At 34.7% G+C, this 24,801-nt stretch overlaps 1 protein-coding gene and 1 pseudogene across 2 annotated transcripts in view; both read left to right on the plus strand.

Annotated features, from left to right (window-relative positions):
• Nucleotides 1-207: 207 nt before the first annotated feature.
• On the plus strand, nt 208-3,767 carry LOC119193370 (annotated as a pseudogene).
• Nucleotides 3,768-12,510: 8,743 nt separating this feature from the next.
• Nucleotides 12,511-24,801, plus strand: part of LOC115444432 (cysteine synthase) — a 13,618-nt gene continuing 1,327 nt past the window's right edge. The window contains exons 1-2 of one of the 2 annotated variants that reach the window (XM_037446964.1): nt 12,511-12,667; nt 12,967-13,580. In XM_037446964.1, coding sequence (XP_037302861.1) covers nt 12,973-13,580 — 608 coding nt within the window. In that variant the 5' untranslated portion in view covers nt 12,511-12,667; nt 12,967-12,972. Of the gene's footprint in view, nt 12,668-12,966; nt 14,361-24,801 lie in introns of those variants that run through there. The other variant, XM_030170210.2, reaches the window with a different exon arrangement.

Below are 24,801 nucleotides of genomic sequence, written 5' to 3' on the forward strand. Positions count from 1 at the left end.
CAGAAATGGAAGTAGATATGAATTCAGGACTTTTGTTTTGAAGTTTCATTGCATTTTACTTTAGAACTTTTCTTTCAGACTCCAGTATTTATTCTATGTGTAAGGTATTCTTATTTGTATTTCTTGTTCTATCCTATTTTAACCAATACGAATCTTTTTTCCTAGGTAGATATATTTTTTTGTATATTCTAATGGTTTGTTGTTGATATTTGCAGGGAATTTATCACTGCCATGGTTTTTTGCAAAGTTAATTTCCAAGCTTACCTCAATACTAACTAAAAAAACTACCGCCTTTAGGATTTCAATAGCAACCGAGACCGCGATCGCCATGTATGAGTGAATAATTATAATTAACAAAGAATACACGACATATAATATTATAATTCTCTTTGGTTTATTTATAATTCTCTCTGATTTATTTATAATTGTCTTTGGTTCATTTGTATATATACTTGTGTATATATAGTTCGGCAAAGTAGTTCAGTTTCAATTAGGTGATAGTGAAAGTCCTAGTGCAGTGTAAATCCTGAGTGTAAAAGATGTCAGATCTAATTGTGGAGGTTCAGGAAGGAAAATTAAAAGGTCAAATATCAAAAATTGATAATGATTTCGTCTACTACACGTTCAAGGGAATTCCATACGCGAAACCACCTCTCGGGGAACTGAGATTTGCGGTAAGGATATAATTATTTCGCACATAATTTAAGATTATATTTTGCAGTGTTGTTATTATCTATGGGTAACCACACAGAACATAAATATTATATTCTACTGCCCGTGAGTAACATTTTTTCGCGGGCACTAAAAGCTTTATCGTTATCGTAACTTGGGGAGTGAATGGAACGGTTATGTTGGTTTCATCGCCTTACGGCCCAATGTCGACACTCGGGAGTAGGTATAAGCAACAATCCGAGCGAGCATTGGTCCGAGTCCCTAATTCCCGTATACCCCACACTGGCGTACTAACTAAAACCCGCGTTGGTCTTCTTCGGCGCATTAGGGATGGCCAGCGCAACAGTGTTCTTTAAAAAAATTGCGAAAAAACGTTTGCGACCTAAAGCTGGCCTGTTTGAAGTCAGTATCTTTTAGCAGATTGCGATAAAAAACCTACACAAATATTGACCGAGCAGTGCTTCAAATCCAGGGACTCAGGGTCACAGTCTATAAACGGCGTCTAATGACAGCGTGAATGGACATCACCGTCATATATTTTGTAGTTAAAAAAGGGTTGATTATATTTAAATTACAAGTAATTGTATTATCGCACCTCCAATTTCTAATAATTAGATATTGTTCAAAAAACATTTACAACTTGTAGGGTTCTGGAAGTCTAAAGCTATTTGACTGTTGGCATAATAATACTAAATCTAAGAACTTTTTTGATATAAAATAAATGAACTGCATAATTTTGCTAGTATTATCTTCGTAAAATTTGTAGGCGCTACCATATTATTTATGCACTGATGGCCCTTACTAATGGGTGAAGTAGAGCACCTATTTCCTTACTTTTGCAAACATTTAAATAGATAGTGTGAAATATATTATTATCAAACATATCGATCTCCCATTTGAATTTTTTAGATGCCCTGCTTGTGGAAAATTTAAATCAGGCTACGAAAATGACGGACGTGCGAATGAAGTAAAACACAGATTCATATTAATGAAAAATATCTATATTGCAGGCACCCCAGCCAGTTAAGCCATGGGAAGGAATAAAAGACGTGACAAACGAATGCAATATTTGCCCTCAATTTGACATAGAAACTGGTACTGTGATTGGAAACGAAGATTGTTTGTTTTTGAACGTATACTCCAAAGCTACCTGAAAATAATAAACCACTGCTTCCAGTTATGGTTTATGTACACGGTGGGGGGTTCCTCATCGGGCATGGTACTGATGCGACAACTGAAGGACCAGATTTCCTAGTGCAAAGAGACGTCGTGGTCGTCAGTATAAATTACCGACTCGGTGTGCTTGGTTTCGTCACTCTCAATCGTAAAGAAGCCGCAGGAAATATGGGCTTGAAAGATCAAGTTCAAGCCCTTAAATGGGTACAAAAAAACATTGCTAAGTTTGGCGGAGATCCGAATAATGTCTATTGGAATAAGCGCCGGAGGTGCGTCCGTCGAGTACCTACTGTTATCTCCCACAGCACGAGGACTGTTTCATAAATCGATTATACAATCAGGTTCCTCATTGAATCAATGGGCACAAAAGATAGGAATAAAATAAAAGCAAACGCGTATAGAATAGCGAAGGTAGCCGGGAAAGACATAACAAATGACGATCAATTACTAGATTACCTAAAGAAATTACCTGTTGAGGAATTAATTAAGTTATCAATGAGTGTAATACAAACTGATACATTTAAAGGAGGTATCAATTTCACTTTCGTTCCGTGTGTGGAAGAGGAAGGCGACTGGGAACCGTTTATAAGCAAGTCTACTTATAAAATTATTTCCGAAGGCGAATTTACCAAGGTTCCGGTGATGGTTGGATTTTGCGAACGCGAAGGTCTCTTACAAGTATCAAACGCCCCGAAAATTCTCGAAAAATTGACTAAAGAACATAATTTTTTGGATTATTTTCCTTTTGACATTAGTGCAAAGAGCAAAAGGACATGGAAGCAAGGTTAAAGAATATTTATCTAGAAATAGAAAATTATAGCGGAGAAAAAGATACTTTCGCGATAGATTTCTTCTCAGATGTAGATTTTGTGGTGGTGTGTATGTTGCTGCTAGTTGTATGGCGAAATATAATTCACCAACATATTTCTACGAGTTCTGCTACGATGGTAATCTGAATTATCTAAAGACTGCTTATGGTATTAATCGTGCTGGAGCCACCCATGGCGACGATGGTGGTTATCTGCTGAAAAGCAGTAAATTGACAAAAGAGTTAAATGACACCGATGTTTTCGTACAAAACTGTATGCTGTCAATGTGGACTAACTTTGCTAAATTTGGGTAAGTAGATTGCAAATTTAGTTTTCAATGTAATTTAAGATTATGATCCCAACTATGATTACTTTCTAATCTGATGTGAATACGAAAAAGACTACACTTAATAATTATTTCATACTTTAATAGTTTTTTTTTTATAATGTGATCTATAATTGCGACAAGTATATTTGGGTAATTTCCGTCTCTATAATGTAATCTTGCAGTGGCAGTAAATCACTATTCAAGACGTGACGACGATGTTTTTAACATAAGCTGTATGATTTTGAAAATAAATTACGATTTATCCATCATTTTATTATGGGTCTTTTTTATCGCTTTTAATATAACGTAATTATTTTTTTATTACAGAAACCCTACTCCAGAATCGGACAATTCTACTCCAATCAAATGGCAACCTATGTCTGAAGATGGAGAAAGCTATTTGGTCATAGACAAAACTTTGTCAATCAGGAAAAAATTAAGCCCACAAAGAATGAAGATTTATGAAGAACTCTACAAAAAAGAAGATGAAGCTTCATAAAGGCAGCCGTAAATACAAAAGTTATAAGAAATTTAAAGTGTCCGATTATTATTCAAATGTGTAATATTTAAATTATTAAATCTTGATAGAAATTTGTATTGATTGTATTAAAAAAAAAATGAAATTATCTATGGTTTTACATTTGTTCTTCGTAATGGGATGGGAGGTGAGCCTATCGTCATATCGGGCACAAATTCCAGACTTTGGCCTGATAGTAAGTAAAAAACCCAAATAACACTAGCCTACCGAAGCAGTCAGTATTTACGGTGCTTCTAAATACAATAATATTTTATTGAATCGTTCAAAAGTGAAATAATCCTGCAAGTAACCAGCTTTGATCAGTGGTAACTTATAATTTTCATGATTTTATTCAAGGAAAAATATATAAAGAGTCATATTTTTTTGCGTATGAATGAATGACCAGATTGGTCGCTCGTCTCATGCTAAACGTAAACTCATGAACAATGTTATAACCACCTCGAAAACTGAATTTTGTTAATACATGGCACTACTTGCGCTCAACAACCTGAAAAGTTCAGTCTTTTTTATTACCAAGTAACCATGATAGCTACAATAACCAATAGGCATATCACAATTCTAGCACACAGATGTCGAGGTGTTATCTAGACGGAGTCTACCAAAATGTAAGTCGCTGTCTCATTATTACAAGGTAATTTTTTATTTATGTTAATAAGATAAAAAATTTCATTTTGATAAAATTAAAAGAGACATTTCATTCGATTATAAATATTAATTATATTTATTATTCGGGCCGGAATTTTTTCCAGAAAAATACATAAAATCTCGTGATATTTAAATAATTTGCCTTGCAATATTGAGTCAGAAAACCGTAGTTTTAATTGATAATAATATAATCCCATGAAATGTCTTTTTTAATTTTATCGTATCGATTTTATTTATCTTATTAACATAAATAAAAATGTACCTTGTAATAGTGAACCAGCAACTTATATTTTGGTAGACGCTATCTAGATTAAGAGGGGGGACAATTGCCAGTCTTATCGCTCGAGGCAACATTTTACAGACAACCATTGTATATATAAGAAAATGAAAAAAGGCAGTCTAGTGCGTACATGTTATATCTATAATATAGATTCTATATAAATATTTTTTTTATGTAAGTATAAACTTATACAGTATTTAATATACATACATATATATTAATAGATGAAATTATTACCAATTAGTAATAAGTCGTTGTCTTATCTGAAATGTCCGTATGACAAGATGTCATAGCTTCCTTAGATATTAATAGGTAAAATAACATCGTGATCTATAAAATTAACTGGTATTTTATTTACTCGGCCATTTAATACTATTACGTTCCGACATTTACACGCACGTTAGCACGTCGAATAAGTTGTTTGTGGATAGTAATTGGGGAATAATCTGTGATTTGCTATACTGATCGTTGAGTATCCTACTATGTTATATAATAAAAGGATATTTGGATATTTGTTAACAGTAAACGCATAGATATATTGTCCCGGACTAACCATAGACTTATTTTCTTTAAAAAAGTGCACATAGTGGCTCAGTAGTGGTTTTACAAATAGGCTGACTAGATTGGAGTCTAGGGCGGCAAATTTTTGGCTATTTTTTAGGGTCTTTTACAAAGATAAAGCGAAGATGCAGGCCGATTAAAAACTTAAGGATTATTATACATTTATCAAAAAAAAATAACAAATGATAATATAAAATTTTATGTCTTGAGGTTATGTGGTTGGTTCAATTTCTTGCAAACGTTTGTTCCATGAAAGAACTGAGTATAATTTTTTTATGTGTATGCAAGTGTTCGACATTTAAATGAAAATACCCAGTAAGTACATAACGTTTTTTCGAGATATCTTTGCGGTCATAGGGCAGACACAGAGTACGCCTTATAAAATTTGCAAGGTCTTCGAAACGTCGAGTATAAAAATTAAACAACTTTATCACGAAAATAATTCGTTATTTTTTTAGTTTTATTTCAAACTGAGTGCAGCGGTTAATTGCCACAGTTAAATAACAAACAACTACTCTTTTGTGGTTCTGGTGAGATTGTTTAATTAAGCTTTTGGGTAAACTATTTATTTTATTAAATCGTTAAAATGTAATTTAATTTAATTAATTAATATGTAATTATAGATACTAGCCAAGTGGTATTGAATTCCGCACAATTGGATGGGAACCAAAGTATAGACCAAGGAGGGAATTTGATTGGATAACTTATCCTCTTGTATCCTCCTATTAATTTATAAGTTAGGTAGCGGCGATGGCCTAGTTGGTTGTGGAACGGACTGCTGAGACGGATGTCCATTGTCTGCAAGTTCAAAACGCAAGGGCACACACCTCCGACTTTTCTAAAATCATGTGTGTATTCTTTGCAAATTATCGCTTGCTTTAACAGTGAAGGAAAATATCGGGAGGAAACCTGCCTATACCTATACCTCTCTATAAGAATTACAAGAGTGTGTGAAGTCTACCAATCCGCACTAGGCCTGCGTGGTGGACTGAGGCCTATACTCTCTCAATAGTAGATGACGCCCGTGTCCAGCAGTGGGACAGTATATAATATAGGGCTGATATTATTATAATTTATAAGCTCGAAGACTTTTGTTCGTCCGTTCTGTTCGTCAGCCCGGCTTGGAATGCGCTAATACCATTAGGAGCTACGACATTGAGTTTGTGTGGGCGGCGAGCATTACTAACGAATAGATATGTCTATCATCTACATCGACAAACTTAATTTTTGGGTGATAGGTGTGGATTAAAAGCATTTTTCTAGGTTGAAAGCGTTTAAGAGAATTCAACATAATATTTCGTGGCAGAGTCGATCCTTCTCAATTGAACAAAATATCATGTCCGCAGTTAAGTCGAGTATATTTAGGTAACCCGCAACAAATTGCATTACCCTTTACGCAAAGGTCTGTTACCCACTCACGACAATTTAACCGTTGCAGACGTTTATATATTATGGAGATCGTTTATCAACAGAAACCCATTTAGGCACTAAGTATTTTAACCTATAAACAAGTTTAAATTTTATTTTAGCTGTTCACTACTAAACTGCGTTTACGGCAAGTAACTAATTACTCGCCTTACGTGTCTACTTCGCCGCTCGGCTATGGCCCGGTTCTGAGACTAGACTGGCCGTCGTCGGCGCCAGTGAGTCGCCGTGTGAAATACTCAGGTGCATCCGAACCTGCCCACGGATTTATACAGGCTGTTACTAAATTTAGAGCACTGATTGGCACCGTGTTTCCTGTTTATCCATTAAGCATTAGAACTATTAGTACAATTTATTAACTTCTGAAGATCAATTTCTATGTATACCTAATGTTTTATGTTGTAAGAGACGTTGTGGAATGCAATATGTGCTGTAATGTTATGGGGAAAAGGTGGTACCGACGTCATTTTATGATAGATAGAAATTTAGCGATCGATAACACTTTTAATAGGCTCTCTAGTATGGAAATGTTAGTAAAGGCATGCTAATATATTAGATTAGTCTTGTTATTGACTTCCTCAATCAGAATCTTGTTTTGTTTTCCTGTTTGAATGACGTCCATTATTAGTTCCAGTATTCTTAAGACTGTAATTATGCTTTCTCATATAATTTAATTGATCGGTAATGGACAGCTATAATTTGTTCAATGCTTTGTAGCTTAATTATATTTGTCCTCGTTATATCTGAAGGCAGGTTTTAAAGCAGTTCTTTAACTGATTACTAAATGAACCAATTTACATCACGCTGTATAGTGTCTGATGCCGAAGACCTTTCAAGGCGGGCGCGGCGCGTGATTCGTGATTTGATTCCCACAGAGCGCGCCGACTGTCCTATGTTTTTTTTTATTTTCACTCATTCCCTGTCATTCACTCTCACATCGACATATTTGTTATTGTTGTGCGTATGACAATAAATTATACTTATTACAAAATCTTTTAAGATTGGTACAACAAGATCATGGTGTGGAAATGAAACTGATTTGATACGTTGCGATTTCAATTTACACGTAGGCTCTAAATGTTCTTAAAAGGCGGTATAATTTTAAATCCTCCGTAGTGGTACTTAAGGTTGCTGTAGTTTGTATTTTTTTAAGGACTTTTAATATTACATACACAACGTATTATGGAGGTATATCAAAAATCATAAAGATATTTTATTATTTCCTTTGCGAGCGTTGGCAAAATATCCTCTCGATTTAATTACCTGTATTGTAAGAAATATCAAATAAGTTTATCGTCCAATTAGGTATTATTTTAGTTATGAGTTCTATTTATTTTTATTAAAAAACCAAATTCATCCATACTCAGTTGTATTTTATTAGTTTGTTTGTCCACCAATAATGGCATATAAAATTTATAGGTGTTAACTTTGTTTGTCTCTGCAACACCCTAAGGTCGACTGGTAGAAAATGCCTTTGGCATTAAATCCGCGTATATACTTCTCTGTATACTAAAGTGTTAAAAAAATAAATAAAACACAAATACCTACTTACATTTAAATATTAGAAGTAATACAATTAAATTGTAAGTCTAACAATTATTTAAAGGCTCAGCATATATCTACATGTTTAAAGTTTAACGTAACAAAATATCTATAATATAACATGAAATCCGGCATAGAAACATAAAAAGACTTGGACAGTGTGGCAAGAGAGACAACATGTATGAACTTTAATTATGCAGTGTGTACCATGTCATTAGCCATATTTAAAATTCCCTTTCCCTAACTCATTCATGCGAGTTGTAACACGATTGCATCATCAAATGTAAATTATATTACATTTAAATACCATTATTTTTATAGCGAGTGCCGAGACGAGATAGTCGATCGCTTGATGGTATGTACTACGATCCACAACTGCCCTAAAACTAAAAATAAACACATCGCCTTTATCCTAGAAGGGGTAGGCAGAGGTGCAAGAGGGCGCTCACTTGTATGTTCCGTCCCGTCATATGATAGGGGTCGAGCTTGTATCGGATACAAATTCCAGACTCCGGGCTGATACTAAGCAGAAAAACCCAATATCATTTTGCCAGGTCGGGATTCGAACTTAGGACCAAAGATCGGTGTCGTACCGCGCACGCAGTAGATTACGCTACTTAGGCAGTCATATATGTACTTGCTATTGCTTATAAACAATAACTACTATCCCCCATATTCATAAACGTTTTTTATCTATCGACCGAGTAAGGCTGTGATAACAAGTCTGTTTCTCAGTGCTGACGGCATGGCAGTCTTCACAGTGCGTAGACGTAGGGCCGTTGTGATTGGCTAATATTGAACACAACAATAATAACCAATCACAACGGCCCTATGTCTATTTCTCAGTGCCGTTGGGCACTGAGAAACACGCTTGTTATCACAGCTTTACTCCGTCCTTAGATAAAAAACGTTTATGAATAAGGGGATTAGTCTATTATATTATGATATTATGTATACTAGGAACTGTCCGCCCCTCCACCATAAGGGTTGTGAAGTCTTCAAAACGACGGGAGTAAAATTAAACAAATAAAAAAATCCTTTGAGTAGTTTTATTAATACTGTACGGAACTACGAAACACTATACAATGTATCTATGCATCTGTTCTGATTAGGGTCCAATAGAATGTCGACTGACGAGTGATGATTACCCAGCAGTCGACACTATTATGCCGGCCTGCTGGAACCGGATGTACACAAGCTGATACCGGAACGCGACACACTTACGTGGGCCATTATGGCGGGTTTTAACCCGTTGCGTACAGTGGACGCTATCTGGGCGGATATAAAATATATCCTACCATCCGCAAGAAGTGCTTCAAGCTAGAATAGCTTTAAGGCAAGATATAAAACTATAAAATCTACCTTAACGAATTCCCTTAGAAACCTGTAAGATAATTCGATGTACTGAGATCAAAATCAATAACTGAGCACTTAAGCATTCAGAGCATAATTAAACATTAGAAACCATCCAACGTATTGCATATTTTCCGGATAAATTTCATAGTTTCCATTACCCTCAGCGATGTTTACGTATAATGAATTATCGAAAGTGATCGGTCCATATAAAACGTGGCTGGAATGTGGCACAGGTATTGAATGCGTGACCCGACCAACTGCACGAACCGTGGGAAACAGATATTACAGATTAATAACGCAATAACCATTTGGAAAAAAGGAGTTTAAGAATTGTACGTACTTTTTTATTTTGTAACAAGTGCGGTGCGTGGAATTTAAAATTATAATTTTCATCAGCTCTAATCGCTAAATTAATTAAATTGTCACAGGAATGACAATATAAAATCGTAAGAGTGAGAAATGAAAATTGCTTTCAGTGACAATCTTTTGGAATTACAAATACCTATTATCAACCGTACGTACTTAATTATAGTTTGCATATACTTTAATCGGTAATTCTTCACCTTTTTATTATCAATTAACATTATATTATAATCTTTTCTACAATTAACCCCATTTTTAATATTATACATAATTTACGTACCTACCATTATTAATGATTTCTTATGTTTACGCGAATGTTAGACATTGAAATTAAACTAATTTTCGGATTCTATCGCGGTGCTGGTATTTTATTTTCTCCCGACGTTTCGAACACTTTGCAGCCTTCATGGTCACGGGGGGGACTGAGTTGTTTTTCAACCTAAAAGTCAAAATTACAATATCTACCTACATTTTACAATTATACAACTTTTTAAATTTTTTAAAATTTTAGCTGTTGGTGGTCCGATCTACGCAGAATGAGCTCACAGTGTCTTGAAGTCTGGCAGCCGGTCTTTTGGGTTCCGATTTAATTAAATGTAGAACTGGATCCCAGGCTTGTGCAAGCTTCCAACCATCTTCCCTATTGAAATTAGGATGTTTTTTAATTTCAATAGCCTCGCAAATCATCCTAGGCAGGAATCGGTGTTCTTTGGCGAGGATTTGTGGCTTGTCTAGTCGCAGATAATGATTGGCGCCTCCCTCAGAGTGTTCGACGCTCGACGAAGTCTGCAGTCGCTGAAAATGTAGGTAGATATTGTAACTTTGACTTTACGGATGAACAACACCTCAGTCCCCCCCGTGACCATGAAGGCTGCAAAGTCTTCGAAACGTCGGGAGAAAATAAAATACCAGCACCGCGATAGAATCCGAAAATTAGTTTAATTTCAATACCATTATTAAATTAATGCATAATAATTTGTAATTGCATTTATTAAGTAATGATTAAAACAAATCTGCTGTACTTGTAGTAAACGGGAGTCAGTGCTACGATAAATAATAATTGTCAATTTGATGACTAAAATCAGAATCAAGGGATGTAGATAACATACATGATACACTAGTATCACGAACGGAATAGTCAAATCAATAAATTAAATATGAAATAATTACGTAGTTTTTTTTTCTATTAAAGGAGTACACACGGAAAGTGGATGCACCAGTTGCGTCTCTGCCTATCCTTTCAGGGATAAAAGACGTAATGGCGTTCTTTGTTAATTCTTAAAATATATGTCGTATATTTAAGGTCTTCTTTATAAAACAAACTAACAGCTGTCAGCAATACTTCTAAACGAACATTAAATTACAAAATTGCGGACATTTGGACTCTTTCGATCCACTCGCCTTCGCTAAATAAAATAATCGAGCGCATTGTGACCATACACGTTAACAATGGGCCGGATTCACATTGACATCTGGTGGTCCCGACTTACCCTATATAATAAAATGATTGTAACACAAAACGTTACGGTCTATATTTGATTGACCTGTCGTCAGGAGATATTGTTTGCGAATATGAAACCTAACACCGTGACAGAAGTGTGTTTATCGCTTGAATAATACGTAAACATGATGTTTAGTGCCTCAGAATTGCCACTTGTTATAATAATTTGGCAGCAGAGGGGTTATTATTTGCACTTTTTGTGTATTTTGCCAGTTGGCAAGTATAATGCAATTTGTTGACATGAATATTCAGCTTATCGCAATACAGGATAATGGTGTTATTGACTTATATGTATTTATTATTGAAGTTGTGTCGAACATGAAATTAAAGTGCGATGGCCGTCGTATAAAGGCAATTGCAGTTATAAACAATGTATTTGTCTTAACAATAAATTAAGTTCTTGCTCGTATTCAAGGTGACGTTAAATTTCAATAGGACGTTAACATATATTATGTAGTCTAAACAATTTGTAATGCTTGTTTTTATTATTTAAAAAATGGGGATACTATGATTTTTTTTTCTGCGATTAAACATAAATATAATAGGATAGTTGACTTTTTTTAAATACCTTTAACAAAAATATATTTCATCCAATATCTATTGAAAAAAGAGTTTTCAAAATCCACGCAATAATATATAAGTTTTAAAACTTTGAAATATGATAGATAGGGAAGCTGTCAAATTACAGTAATAGTGAAATGTGACGTCGCCCAGTGCCATCGGCCATAACGCTGCGGGAGTGAGAAAAGGACAGCGCAATATCCCCAGCATACTTCCACTTTTGCTCAGAACAATATTTCAAATATGAATAACAGCTTTATTTTTCAACCAATTTTGATATTGATTTCATAGAAGAATTTCTTTTTCAAATTATTTTCTGTTGCATATAAAATAATAAACTAAATCAAATATAAGAAACTACCCAATCAGCCTGACATTTTGCCATCATTTACAATGGATACAAAGGTACTTGCGCTATTGATAAATGTAATGTCGTCGTGTAGATATGCGAAGAACGAGTTCACTAGTCTTCATTCATAACGATCGAGATAAAATCCATGACGTTATACATGTCGTAACACATTAATAAAATATTATGTAACTATATCTATTCCAAAATTATTTGTTACTTTTAATTTGTTTTCAATTAGTGAAAATTTCAAAGGTTATGTTAGTTTTGTAAAATTTCTAGAAAACTGAGAGCACTCATTGCTTCTTTGCTTACTACTTTAGGCATATATGCGTATATTTATAAGTCGTTTACAAATATAAAATTATAGTAGGGTTTTGTAGGCGACAGTTTTATTGAAGATAGATAAGAAAGATATTATGTTAACAAGTATGATATTAAAAAAATATCAGAAATTTGTTGTCAGTATCAGTTAAGGGTTTGTTTCATAAGGCTAAATTTAAGTGGTCGGTTGACTAAATTATTTGTTACAGAATCCTAAATTCAGCGCGTAGTGACAGGGTGAGTCAGTTGACCGATTCATTAACAATAAGTTATTATAATATTACTTTATCTTGACCTTCTTGCTGACCTGTGACAATCAAGCTATACAAGATTTGCATCACAAACAGTTAATTTACGACGAACATTATTCGTGTGCAATATATACTCACACGGCACACGCGACCAAGTCACCGCGCGACTTGTGCGCACAGTCTAACACTTTTATTTATATTTATAAGACCGCACCATTAATGACACACTACAGTCCGGTACTCCCTACAGTATAGACAAGTAACCAGTTAATTTACATTTAACAGTGAAAAATGGCGCCCATCGACGGAGTTGACAACGAGATCAAGTCCTCTGCATTGGACCTCATCGGCAACACGCCCATCGTAGCTCTGGATCGACTTTACACCGGGCCCGGCAGAATTCTTGCAAAATGCGAATTCATGAACCCCGGCGCTTCTATTAAGTGTCGATCGTCGTTGTGTATGATCAAAAAGGCGCTTGATTCTGGCGAACTGAAGCCTGGAGCACCAGTGGTGGAGGTGACGTCAGGGAACCAGGGATGCGGGCTCGCTGTCGTCTGCGCGGTGCTCGGACATCCCCTCACGCTTACCATGTCTAAAGGTAACAGTACCCAACGAGCTATACATATGGAGGCTCTCGGAGCAAAATGCGTTACCGTTCCTCAAGTCGAGGGAACGTACGGTAACGTAACACTTGCTGACGTCAAGGCCGTCGAGGAAGTTGGCTTGAAAATTATCGAAGAAACCGGCGCGTACTATGTTAATCAATTCAATAATGATGCTAATGCCAATTCGCATTATGAAACCACCGGGCCTGAGATTTGGAGGCAGACTGGACAGCGAGTGGACGCGTTTGTTGCGACTGTTGGAACGGCAGGAACATTTACCGGTACAGCGAGATATTTGAAGGAGAAAAATCCTGAAATTAAAACTTTCGTTGTAGAGCCAGCCGGTTCTGAACCCATTAAAGGAGATGCAATCACAAAGCCACTTCATTTACTGCAAGGCTCAGGATACGGCTGCGTCCCGAACCTGTTCAAGTTTGAATATCTGGATGAACCCATCAGCGTCACTGATGAAGAGGCCGTGGAGTACATGAAGTTAATAGGCTCTAAGGAGGGTCTATACGTTGGCTACACCAGCGGGGCCAACGTCGCCGCCGCCGTGAAGATACTCAAATCGGGAAAGTTGCCGAAAGACGCGTGGGTGGTCACCTTATTGAACGACACCGGCTTGAAATACACACCAGTTCCAGAGGAATTAATTAAATAAGCATAAGGTACATATTATTATTTAACGAATGGTCCGTAATTATTCTAATATAGGTCATAATTATGTCATAATTAGTGTAAGTTAATTGTATATTTAATAAAAAAGTTATAAGTATTTATGTTTAAAGTTGATTATAAATTCGTAAAGCATGACTTCGTTTTATGATGTAATATAATAAAGATATTGTTATCTATATTAAAACTTGTTAGAATCATAAACTCACTATCTATAGCAATTATTGAAAGTATTGAATACAAGTTTAAAAATTTACATCCTTGTTTTTTTAAATTGTTAATATTCGAACGATAATCGTTATATTTTTATGTAAATAATATTCTTTTATAATATTATCAATGGTATACCAGTATATCCTGTCCATTTTGCAATACTAAGATATTAAAAACAGATTTATATGTTTTTATTTAATATTAAAGCTTGGTGAATTTTAAATTATAAAACACACACACACATGATGGAAGGTAATACTTACTTTAAACAAATGTATTTAATTATTTCCTCATTCACGAACTCAAACATGCGTATACTTGTAAAATTGCACAACAATAATAAGGATTTCTTCAACTTAACATGTAAAATAAGGAAAACATTAAGTAAACTCTATAGTAGAGTTCTATTAGGCACATATAACTGCAGTGGCGATACTTAGGAGAGAGGTATGCAAGGACTAATTAGATAAGGTTTGAGGAAACATTGTAGCTCGACATGAGTGCAATAATTAAATACAAGCTCACCATTTTGTAATAGGCTCATATCTGTAATTTCAGTGGTCTCAGTACTACATCGATTAGGTTATTAATTAAAAGTATCTACAGTTTAAAATTGTGGCGAAGAGCATAAACCATTCAGCATCCAATCCAATCCAGCTATTATACAATCGTTAACGCTAAAAGATAATGAAAAGAAAATGTATATGAATGACATAATACTGGCTCACAAGGTTCTATGTTGTATCTTGTCCACAAATTGAATTATAAATAACAATGATTATGTAATTTTCAATAAAAAATACAATAATCCTGAAAGATAAATAAAGAGGGGACCAAGAATTATAGTCTTCTCTAATTTTTACCAACATGAAAAATTTTAAATGTCGTTTTTACAACATGAATAAAAATTACATAGAACTTTGTAAATGCGAGACAGCGATATCCTATCGATAAGTTTATCGACATATTATCAGTCCTACGCATAATCTTAGCATTATCTCTAGGCATCTATTATCTAAGATGTCTGATCAAAGAACTCGGGATTGTGTTATATTTTGTATGTCTGACGATGACGACCGAGATCGCCATACATGACTTTCTATTTCCAAGACACGTATATACAACATGTACGTAGATGTAGTTGGTAGGTATGGTCAGACGAAACGGTTACCATTAAACGAGTTTATTTGTTTCCTTGTTTAGAGACACACGCCACGCCTCTACCTTCACCGGTTAGGTAAAAGTGCAATTAGGGCACTCATAATGATTTCTTATGTTTGGTCATCCGCAAAGTCAATCCAACACCTCAGTCTCCCTCGTGATTACGAAGGCTGCAAAGTCTTTGAAACGTTGGGCAAAAATTAAAATATAAAAACCGCGACAAAATCCTAAAAATAGTTTAATTTTAAGGCACCCACTTTTCGTCATGCGTGTTTTGTCTCATGATGTGATAAAGGCCACGAGCCTATAGTCACATCCGGCTCAAATTCCAGAGTCCGACCTGATACTGACCAGAAAATCCCATTATCATATTGCTCAAGCCGGGATCGGAAAGCGGGACCTCATAGTGGTGAATAGTATTCGGGGCATGTTGTGTGTTGATTCTTAAAATTGTAAAGAACCACAATTATCATTGTGAAATAAATAAACACAGGAAAAATGACAATGAAAATGTGTTTAAAAGACGGATAACAATTTATGCACCAAATAATATGATATCATTTGATGATAGGCCCATAGCAACGATTATAAATGTAACATTTTATTTTTAAATTGTGTTCCCATAATATACTATTTAGATTATCTTGTATAGAACTACTAGAATTTGACAATGTAAACAATACGGGTAAACAAACATCATATTGCTCATCCACGTCATTTACCAACACCATAGTAGTTAGGTCTTATCACTTGGATTGCGAGAGGCTCTGCCCTATTGCTGTCCCCTGCAAGGGTTGTGGTTGCATGCATATGCGCGCCCCGCGACCTTTTATATTAAGGAGAAAGAGTAATATGGCCAGTTTTAATCAGTTTAGACCACTAAAATCTGATTAATAGATATCCCCGTGATAAAAATGCTAAGTCTAAACCTCAAGTCCCTACAATCATCGCGTTCGACTCATTTACCTATATTTAATTTATAATTAATACATTGAATAAGTTACCTTTAATACATGTATGTATCAAGGATAAAGACGTGAAGAATACAAATATATTGATTAATGTAGTTACAATGCGTCGTATGTCATCTATTGGAACGTGTGATATGTATGTTTGGGAAGTTAAGCATGAATAGGATAGTTAAGAATGAATAGGTTGATTTGAATTTTATCGTTCATTATAATTAACTACTGATCAATCATAATACAGTCGATAAACCTTATAAGTATGGCGCTAAGCCAGGCGCCAAATAGACACGTATTTATTATCCAATAGCATTATTGTATTAGGAATGATGAAACTAGATTTTATGGCTGCAGATAGATTTTTGTATTTTTGTATACTGAATATATAATATTCAGTATACAAAAATATTTTTTTTTCGTTCGTTTAATATAACGTGAAACAAAACAGACAATTTGTCAAATATTCCTACTTTGTCGGCAAACCGCGACTATCAATTTTGAGACGTATAATTTTGCATCATTGTATAAATTCTTGTTAAACCCACATTCCTCGGTTATAAACCAAAATCACAGGCTACAATCACCTTCATAAAAAATCATCGCTAGAGTAGCGCATTCGTTTTTTTTTATTTGATATTTTTTAAACGATGCCATTTTGTGCAGTTTTTGGCAGACTGAAGTTAAAATTAAAGAGGTGGTTCGGACTTAATTCATTATATTTACAAGGCCACCTTTCTTGGTAGTGACTCGTATTTTAACGGTTGAGGTATTTGGAAAATAACGCAAATAACACGTACATACACATACATACATACGATGCTAATCGTTATGTGCCACTACTATATAGACTTGTTAATATTTGCATAAATTATTATATCCTAACGGAAATTTTATTGTGTGGATTTATAATTATTTACGACTAGAGAAGTGGTTCTCAAAGTTCACTAGATCGCGACCTACTTTATCAAAAACTTCCAAATTCTGGACTCATATTTCAGCTGTCATAAAGTCATTTTGAATACTTAAGAAACAATAACATAATATAACGAATGACGCTTCAATGAGAATTTTAGTTACTTTTCACGTTCATCAATTCAGTTGGAAAAGTCATTCGATGAACTGTTTTCAGTGCCCTTCGTTATCGAATATATTATGAGGTATACTTTAGGAAATACTGAATTAGACATTTTGTTCCTGGTTATTATATAACATTTTGTTCCTTGCTGTTTTTTGTTTGTCTTTGATCCATATCACAACAGCCTGCAGGCCGGCATTGTTTTGTTTGGGAGACGCAGACCCTTTCATTGTTCGACTTTTTTAAAACTATACTATAGTCCTTAGCATCAGATCCGTTGTAGTCACATGTCATAATAAGATAATAATAAAACTTGTCTTTCGTATTATTAGGCGCCGCGCAAACGTAGACAGTTGTTTTAATAATTACAGCAACTTGAGTTTAATTGTAGCGTAATGTTTCTCGGCAAATAGTTGCCACCTGACTCCATTATCGCTACGCCTAGATCTAGTGAGATGAGTATCAACAAAAGCCGGAAAAGCATCCGTTGAGATCTAAAAAATTAAATATCAATTTATTATACTTAATGATTTCTTATGTTCACGCGATTGTTAAACATTGAAATAAAAGTATTTATGGATTTTATTGCGGTTAGTCCGCTCCGTGACTATGAAGGTTGTAAAGTCTTCGAAACTTCGGAAGAAAATAATATAAATAACCATCAATATATCATTCAAATAAAAATATTAATCCTCAAATAAAGATCCTGCATTGCATTACTGATAACCTATTAAGGACGTTTCCAGCTTTTATTTGCACGGATCAATTTGTTTGTTTGCAGTCGTGCCTCGAGCGCCTCCTCTGAGTTTAACTACCGCACAGAAAACAAATAGATGACGTGTGTAATGTGTGTTTAGAAGTATCACGGCAATATTATGGTGCAAATAAATTGATTAATAGTAAATATTATACTATAGTTTATATTTATCACGTTATTCGTTACTCTAACATGTTCATTAAAGATTTATATTTATCTGCTATAGATATTTATACTTATAATAAATCTGTTGAGAGGTCAATTTTGTACATGAAATATATTTCCAAAATAACTATCAGGGGGTGATTAGGGATCGATACTGATGCCAAAAATGCAATTCGTAATTTTTTTGTCTGTCTGTCTGTATAACCATTATAGAAACAAAAACTACTCGACGGATTTTAACGAAACTTGCTACAATTATTTTTCATACTCCTGAGCTGGTTATAGTATACTTTTCATCACGCTACAATTAATAGGAGCAGAGCAGTGAAGGGAAATGTTGGGAAAACGGGAGACGTTACTCCATTTTTTAAGCTTCCGTCGCGTGTGCAACCTTAATGGTTAAAAGTTCCTTCGATTTCACCAGGATCCCATCATCAGAACCTGACCGGACAATCGGACCACCTGTATACATTAAAAAAACATCCCGACAAATTGAGCACCTCCTCCATTTATGAAGTCCTAAATCCACGCGGGCGAAGCTGCGGGCGGAAGCTAGTGATAAAATAAGATTAAATAGACTAGTGGTAGATCTCTTGTTGCAAGGGGCCTTCTGGGAATGTACCAAGCATTTGTTTTGTGCTCCGCCTTGAAAGAGATTATAGTCAGCGTAATTGCTGGACATAATGAGATTTAACACCTTATGTCTCTTGACGGGCGCAGTCACATAACACTTTTAATTCAAACTTCTGTATGGTGTTGCTACCGTTTATGAGTAGTCATGTCGCTTACTATCAGGAAAGTGACATACCTATCTTATCGTTAAAGAAATATAATCGTACATACGGCTTGATCTCGGAACACTGAAGTGCATGTTATTATACACTAGGTGTCGTTCGCGGCTTTGCCCGTTGAAAATTTTCTCGCGAAACAATAGATCCACTTAGTTTGCCGCCAAAAAACAAACTCTTTTCTATATTACAAAGTTTTTTTTATTTTTATTGTTTTAGTAGGCAAACGAGCAAGTGGTCCGCCTGATGGTAAGCAGTATCAGCCGTCCATGGACTGTAACAATGCTAAAAGGTAAAGCAAAGCCGTTGCTTACCGGGAGGTAAGCAATCTATTTGAGCCTTGATTGTAGGACAAGTAAATTGATTAAAGACACTCGGGGAACATCGATGTAGGGAGTTCATCCCAAAGTTTTGGGGAAGGGGAGGAAAGATTTGAAAAAATAAATAATTACATTCTCCTCCTATTTCAATATTTGATAAATTTTATTTATAAACTACTATTATTAGTTTGTTGCTCTACCATCGTGGAAATCCAGTACCGACGTTGTACTTATCTATGAAAGAAGGACTTGGTATTTTTGTTTGGTGTTTATTTGTTTTTCATCCTAATCCATTCAGCATTTTAGGTGTTAACACAAAAATACCTTCACAAAACTTCAAACATTATTTTAGTTAGAGCTATAATATTAGTGTATTAGTAGATGAAATAAAATACGGACAATATTGTATCACCTATCAATATCTTTGTTATTGACGTAGGTACTTGAATAGGTATATGTAACATTTATCACAATGCAGATTACATTATTTGATTACTTAAAATATTATCGAAGTTTTGCAAACAGGTATTTATAGAATAGGACACGGATGGAAAACCATTAGCATGCGACGAAAAATTCGGTTATACATGATACAATAATAATTGACAACCTATGCTAACAAAAGGTTGGGACCTAAAAGGAGTTTGCCAGATATTGACACCCAAATAAAGGCCGGGTATGGATGGCACGTTATTATGTTTTAAATAAATAATTGCACTTAAATAAAACTACGTATTTTTATATTTAATTTCACTCCGACACGACATTTTGAAGGAGGCTTTAAGGTCACGAGGCGAACTGCCCTTAAATAGTTTTGTTTCAACATCAAATATTCGAGTAAATAATATCATTTGCGCTAATAAAGGTTCACTATCCCAAACGTAGGATTATTTCAAATGGCATCATGATCCAGTGACAGTACTGAAACTGGAAGATTTGGTTTCAGACAGGATTTTTTATTGTTACCTACTAATTATTTTGCCCACGATTAGATTACTTAGAGAAAGTTGGTAACAGGAATGCGGACCATCATAAATAAAGCCAAAGCTATTTTGTTTCATAGTATACGAAAAATGTGTTGCGTCTTATTTTTGGAGTAAGACGAGAGTTCGAGGAAAATAGGCAAAGGAAAACATGGCGCATTTTAAAAATATTATTTATCAAGTTAATTAACAAGTTACAATGTTACAGTAATAATGAGTGTTAAAAATAATCTGTTTTATCTATTCTTTAAAATCTATTGATATATTAAATGCATCATAATCATCTACGTCATTAATTATCATTTAATTACAAAACCTTATAGAGTTTTTAATTGTCATTTTAGATTATGTTCTGACGAGTCATTTTCTGAGATGGAACGGATAAACCCATTTTCCTGTTGGAAGGATTTGTATCCGCCCAAATAACGATCACAATATAGAAGGTGTAAAACCAGCTTTATGGTCAACGTAAGTGTATCGCGTTCCGGGATCAGCCTGTGTATAACTGGTTCCAGACAGGCCGCCATAATTGTGTCGACTAGCGAGAGAATAGGTACATCATCTCTCGCTAGTCGACTCATCTTGATCCCTCTCTGTTAATCACCAAATGCAGTAGCGGGATGTTTTATCAGTTTATAAGCAGAAGTGTAGTATTTTTAAGCCCCTACCCATTGTCAGTAAAAGTGAGACCAGTTCTCAGCCCCTCTTCCATCCTTACGTATAGGTATGTGTAATGTTTACGAAATGTCTTTCAAGATTTTTAATTCTTATTTATCAATAATTACCTAGTCTTGCCATAAATATTGTAATAAAGAAAAAAGAAAATTGTTAACTGCAAATAACATTTATTACTTTTACAGTGTGTCAGTTTAATACATAAATATAAAACAATTAAAAATATAAAAGCTTATTCGAAGTGGTCTCCATTGGCTGCAATACAGTCCTTTAAACGATGAGGCCAGTTATCAATAGAAGCACGCACTCTTTCCATGGGAAAATTCTTCACTGCCAATCGTATAGATTGTTTTAGGGACTCCAAATTATCATGGCGTTTAGAGCAAGCTGTACTCTCTAAAACTGACCACAAATCATAATCCAGCGGATTAAGATCGGGACTAGACGACGGCCAGTCTTCAGCTCTGATGAAGTCCGAAACGTTCGATTCCAACCAAGACTGCGTGGACCGAGCTTTATGACCCGGCGCCGAGTCTTGCTGGAAGGACCATACTTGGTTATTGAACATGGTGATGTTAAGGGGCTTAACTACCTTCTCAAGAATGGTATCTTGATACACTTGTGCCGATGTTTTGATACCTTTTCACAAAAATATGGCTCAGTCACTCCTTCATAGCTAACACCCCACCAAACCATCACTGAAGTCGGATAATGTCCACGTTGCACTCTGTCGACTAATTGGGAAGCTTCCTTAGAGCTTTGAGCATAAATACGGTCATTTTGTTTGTTAAAATGTTGCTCAATTGTAAAAATTTTCTCATCCGTAAACAAAATTTTTCTGTGACCTCCCTTTGCGTACCGCTTCAGTAGTTGTTTCGATTTTACCACCCTATTCTTCTTTAAATTATCAGTTAAGAAATGGCCAGTGCGTCTCTTATAGGCTGCAAGTCCTAAGTCATCTTTTAAAATACGCGACATGGTTCTAGGTGCTATCTTCATTTCCCGAGATAAAATCTTTTGCTTTCGGACAGGATTTCTTCGAATTATTTTCCTTACTGCTTTGACCACCTTTTTCGTACGAACACTACGTGGACGGCCAGATCTTTTCTGTCACAAACAGAGGAGGTCTCATTGTACCTATTAATAGCCCGGTACACAAACATTTTACTAATACCAAGTGTATGGAGAGTTTTAAAAATTGCATTTGGCTCCATACCTACTTTGTGTAATGCTATCACAGCGATTCGGTTCTCTTTATCACCCCACACCATTTTAATATCGCAAAATATTTTACAATGTATTGGCGCCAAAATGAGAAAACACAATGAACAATCGTATAAAAATGACAGATTCGAAATTCAAATGTAATATTTTTTTATAATTAAGTGTAACAGTATTTATGGCCAGACTAAGTATATAAATATGGCTGACGCAATCACTGTTCAGGTCCACCGTCCCTCATGTCAACGAATATAAGCAAATAGATCCCCAGCCCCCTTTAGTGCTTACGTAATACTTGAACAGATCAGGGTCAGCCGTATAAAAATAAAAGGAGACCGCAAAGACATTATAATATCCATAATATTATTAATCAAATGTATACAACATTAAGCAAAATATTTTTAAATATTGTTACACTTTTGCAACATAATTGTATTAGTTTTATATTTAAACCATAAAGCAGTGGTGTAAAACAAATTTTGGTGGCCAATTAAATAAAAACATGTTTCTATGTTTTAACATGCTAATTCATACTACTACTCCGATTGTAAAAATCGTCCATAGAAAATTAAATATTTCTCTTTATCCTTGGAATAAACAAATGATTGTGAAATCGCGAGCTTCTGTATTTATTTTAATCATTTACTTATTTATTTGCACTTCGTTTTACAATTAAATTTGTACATAGGCGGACTTGCCCATAGGCATTCTCTCCCAGTCAAGCTTAGGAGGAGCAGAGATGAACAAGGTAGGTGCATCAAACAAATCTAATTTCCATCCAGAAGCGAAAGCAGTATAAAAGTTGGTGATGAAAAATGCACTACAGTCCGCAGACAAGTTGCTTCCTGCGTCAGGGCGACAGGTCCGCGACTCCGCGCGACGTGAGATAGCGCGCATCCACGGAATTGATTTAATCTGAGTCAATATTGACGCGGAGGCGTTATGGGAACCACACAGTGTGCACAGGTGGCCGGTCTTCAACTCACATTATACAGGGTGTTTGATAATTTTGTTTTCTTTTTTTTTGTTTATCATGTATATTTTGTTCTGATATAAAGGAGTTTCTTTATTTGTAACTGTGTACTGAAAGAAAGAATTTTTATCCTAATAGAACGCTGCACCGTATCTAAAAATAAGGCAAAATTTTAATAATAAGTATTTATCCGATTTTTTATACTGGAAAAAGACCTGGAGTAAAAAAAATAAGAAAAAAGCTGCAAGTAAAAGTTGATTAAGTATATACTTAATTAAATATAAATGTTCAGAAAATACTAAAAAGAAACCATCATAAGTCTTAATGTAAGTGACGTCATTTTCCCAACGACACTCTGCTTCATTTATTAATTCCTGTTACTAAATTGTAAAAGTTAACGAAAAAATAGTTTTAAGTTACATTTTATATATAAGTAACTTTTCGTCATCATTGAATTAAAATGAACAAAAAACCCCATTTAAGTCTCCGTTGGTACCAAAAACAAATCTACCTGTATATGGCCAGACAGTTAAAAATTATTGGCCACTCACAGGAAACATCTGCAAACATTTTGTTAGTACGCATTTAAGTCCCGTACCCACAAAACTTTTATTGCGAAAACATGTTAAATTCCACGCTAAGTCACTTCTTTTAACTAGCATTATTTGACAATTATTCGGATGTTTTTATGTAATAGTTAAGGTAATAGGATTTGAAATGAACTCTTTAGTTCATTCATTTAGTACTGAACACATCTTTATTTTATTTTCTTCCTTATGGAATAAAAAGTACTTGCTACATACTAATTAGTAGGTAAGAATAGAAGACAGTAAGGATACAGTAACTGCTCTTCTTGGTGTAGATTTTACAGACATGGCGTACAAGCTGGGAGGTCAAGGTTTGTTTCCAAAATCGAGATTTTCTAACACGAGTTGCCCAAAAGGGTTTGATATAAAATTTGATCAATTAAGTTCGCATACAAATTATCTATAACATCTAATATGATTCCTTTTTAGGCATAGTTAATTGGTGCTAAATAAAAAAAACTATATCCGATTGTATTATGTATTCATTTATATTCTATTGTGTGCTTTCGTGTTTTATTCATACCAAAAGTAGTAGTCGAATATACTGTGCCTTTGAGTAATTTATTATAAACGAACATGGTCTGTCTCTCAAAACCTCAGTAGGTTTTCTCTGCACTACCAATAAAACGTATTTATAATGCCGAGAGGCAGACAACTAAATTTAAGATCAATAACTGCAGTAACTTAGTTCAGACGAAGGTCAGGTCAAATTATAAAATTCTGGTAGCTAATGTACTAAACTTAGAATTTATTTGTGTATTTATTTACTTTTAATATTAAATGTTTCACTTATATAGTTGCTGTATTATTAAAGCGGTCGTTACACAAATATTTACTATGACAACAAAATTCGAACCTAAAATATATTGCTATAAAATTTACAGATTACTATATCGAATGGTATTCGTAGAAAAAAATAATGCACTGCAGGAGGCAAAGGTTTAATGTTCG

Source organism: Manduca sexta, unplaced genomic scaffold (genome assembly GCF_014839805.1).
Source record: "Manduca sexta isolate Smith_Timp_Sample1 unplaced genomic scaffold, JHU_Msex_v1.0 HiC_scaffold_45, whole genome shotgun sequence".
Taxonomy (NCBI): Eukaryota; Metazoa; Arthropoda; class Insecta; order Lepidoptera; family Sphingidae; genus Manduca; species Manduca sexta.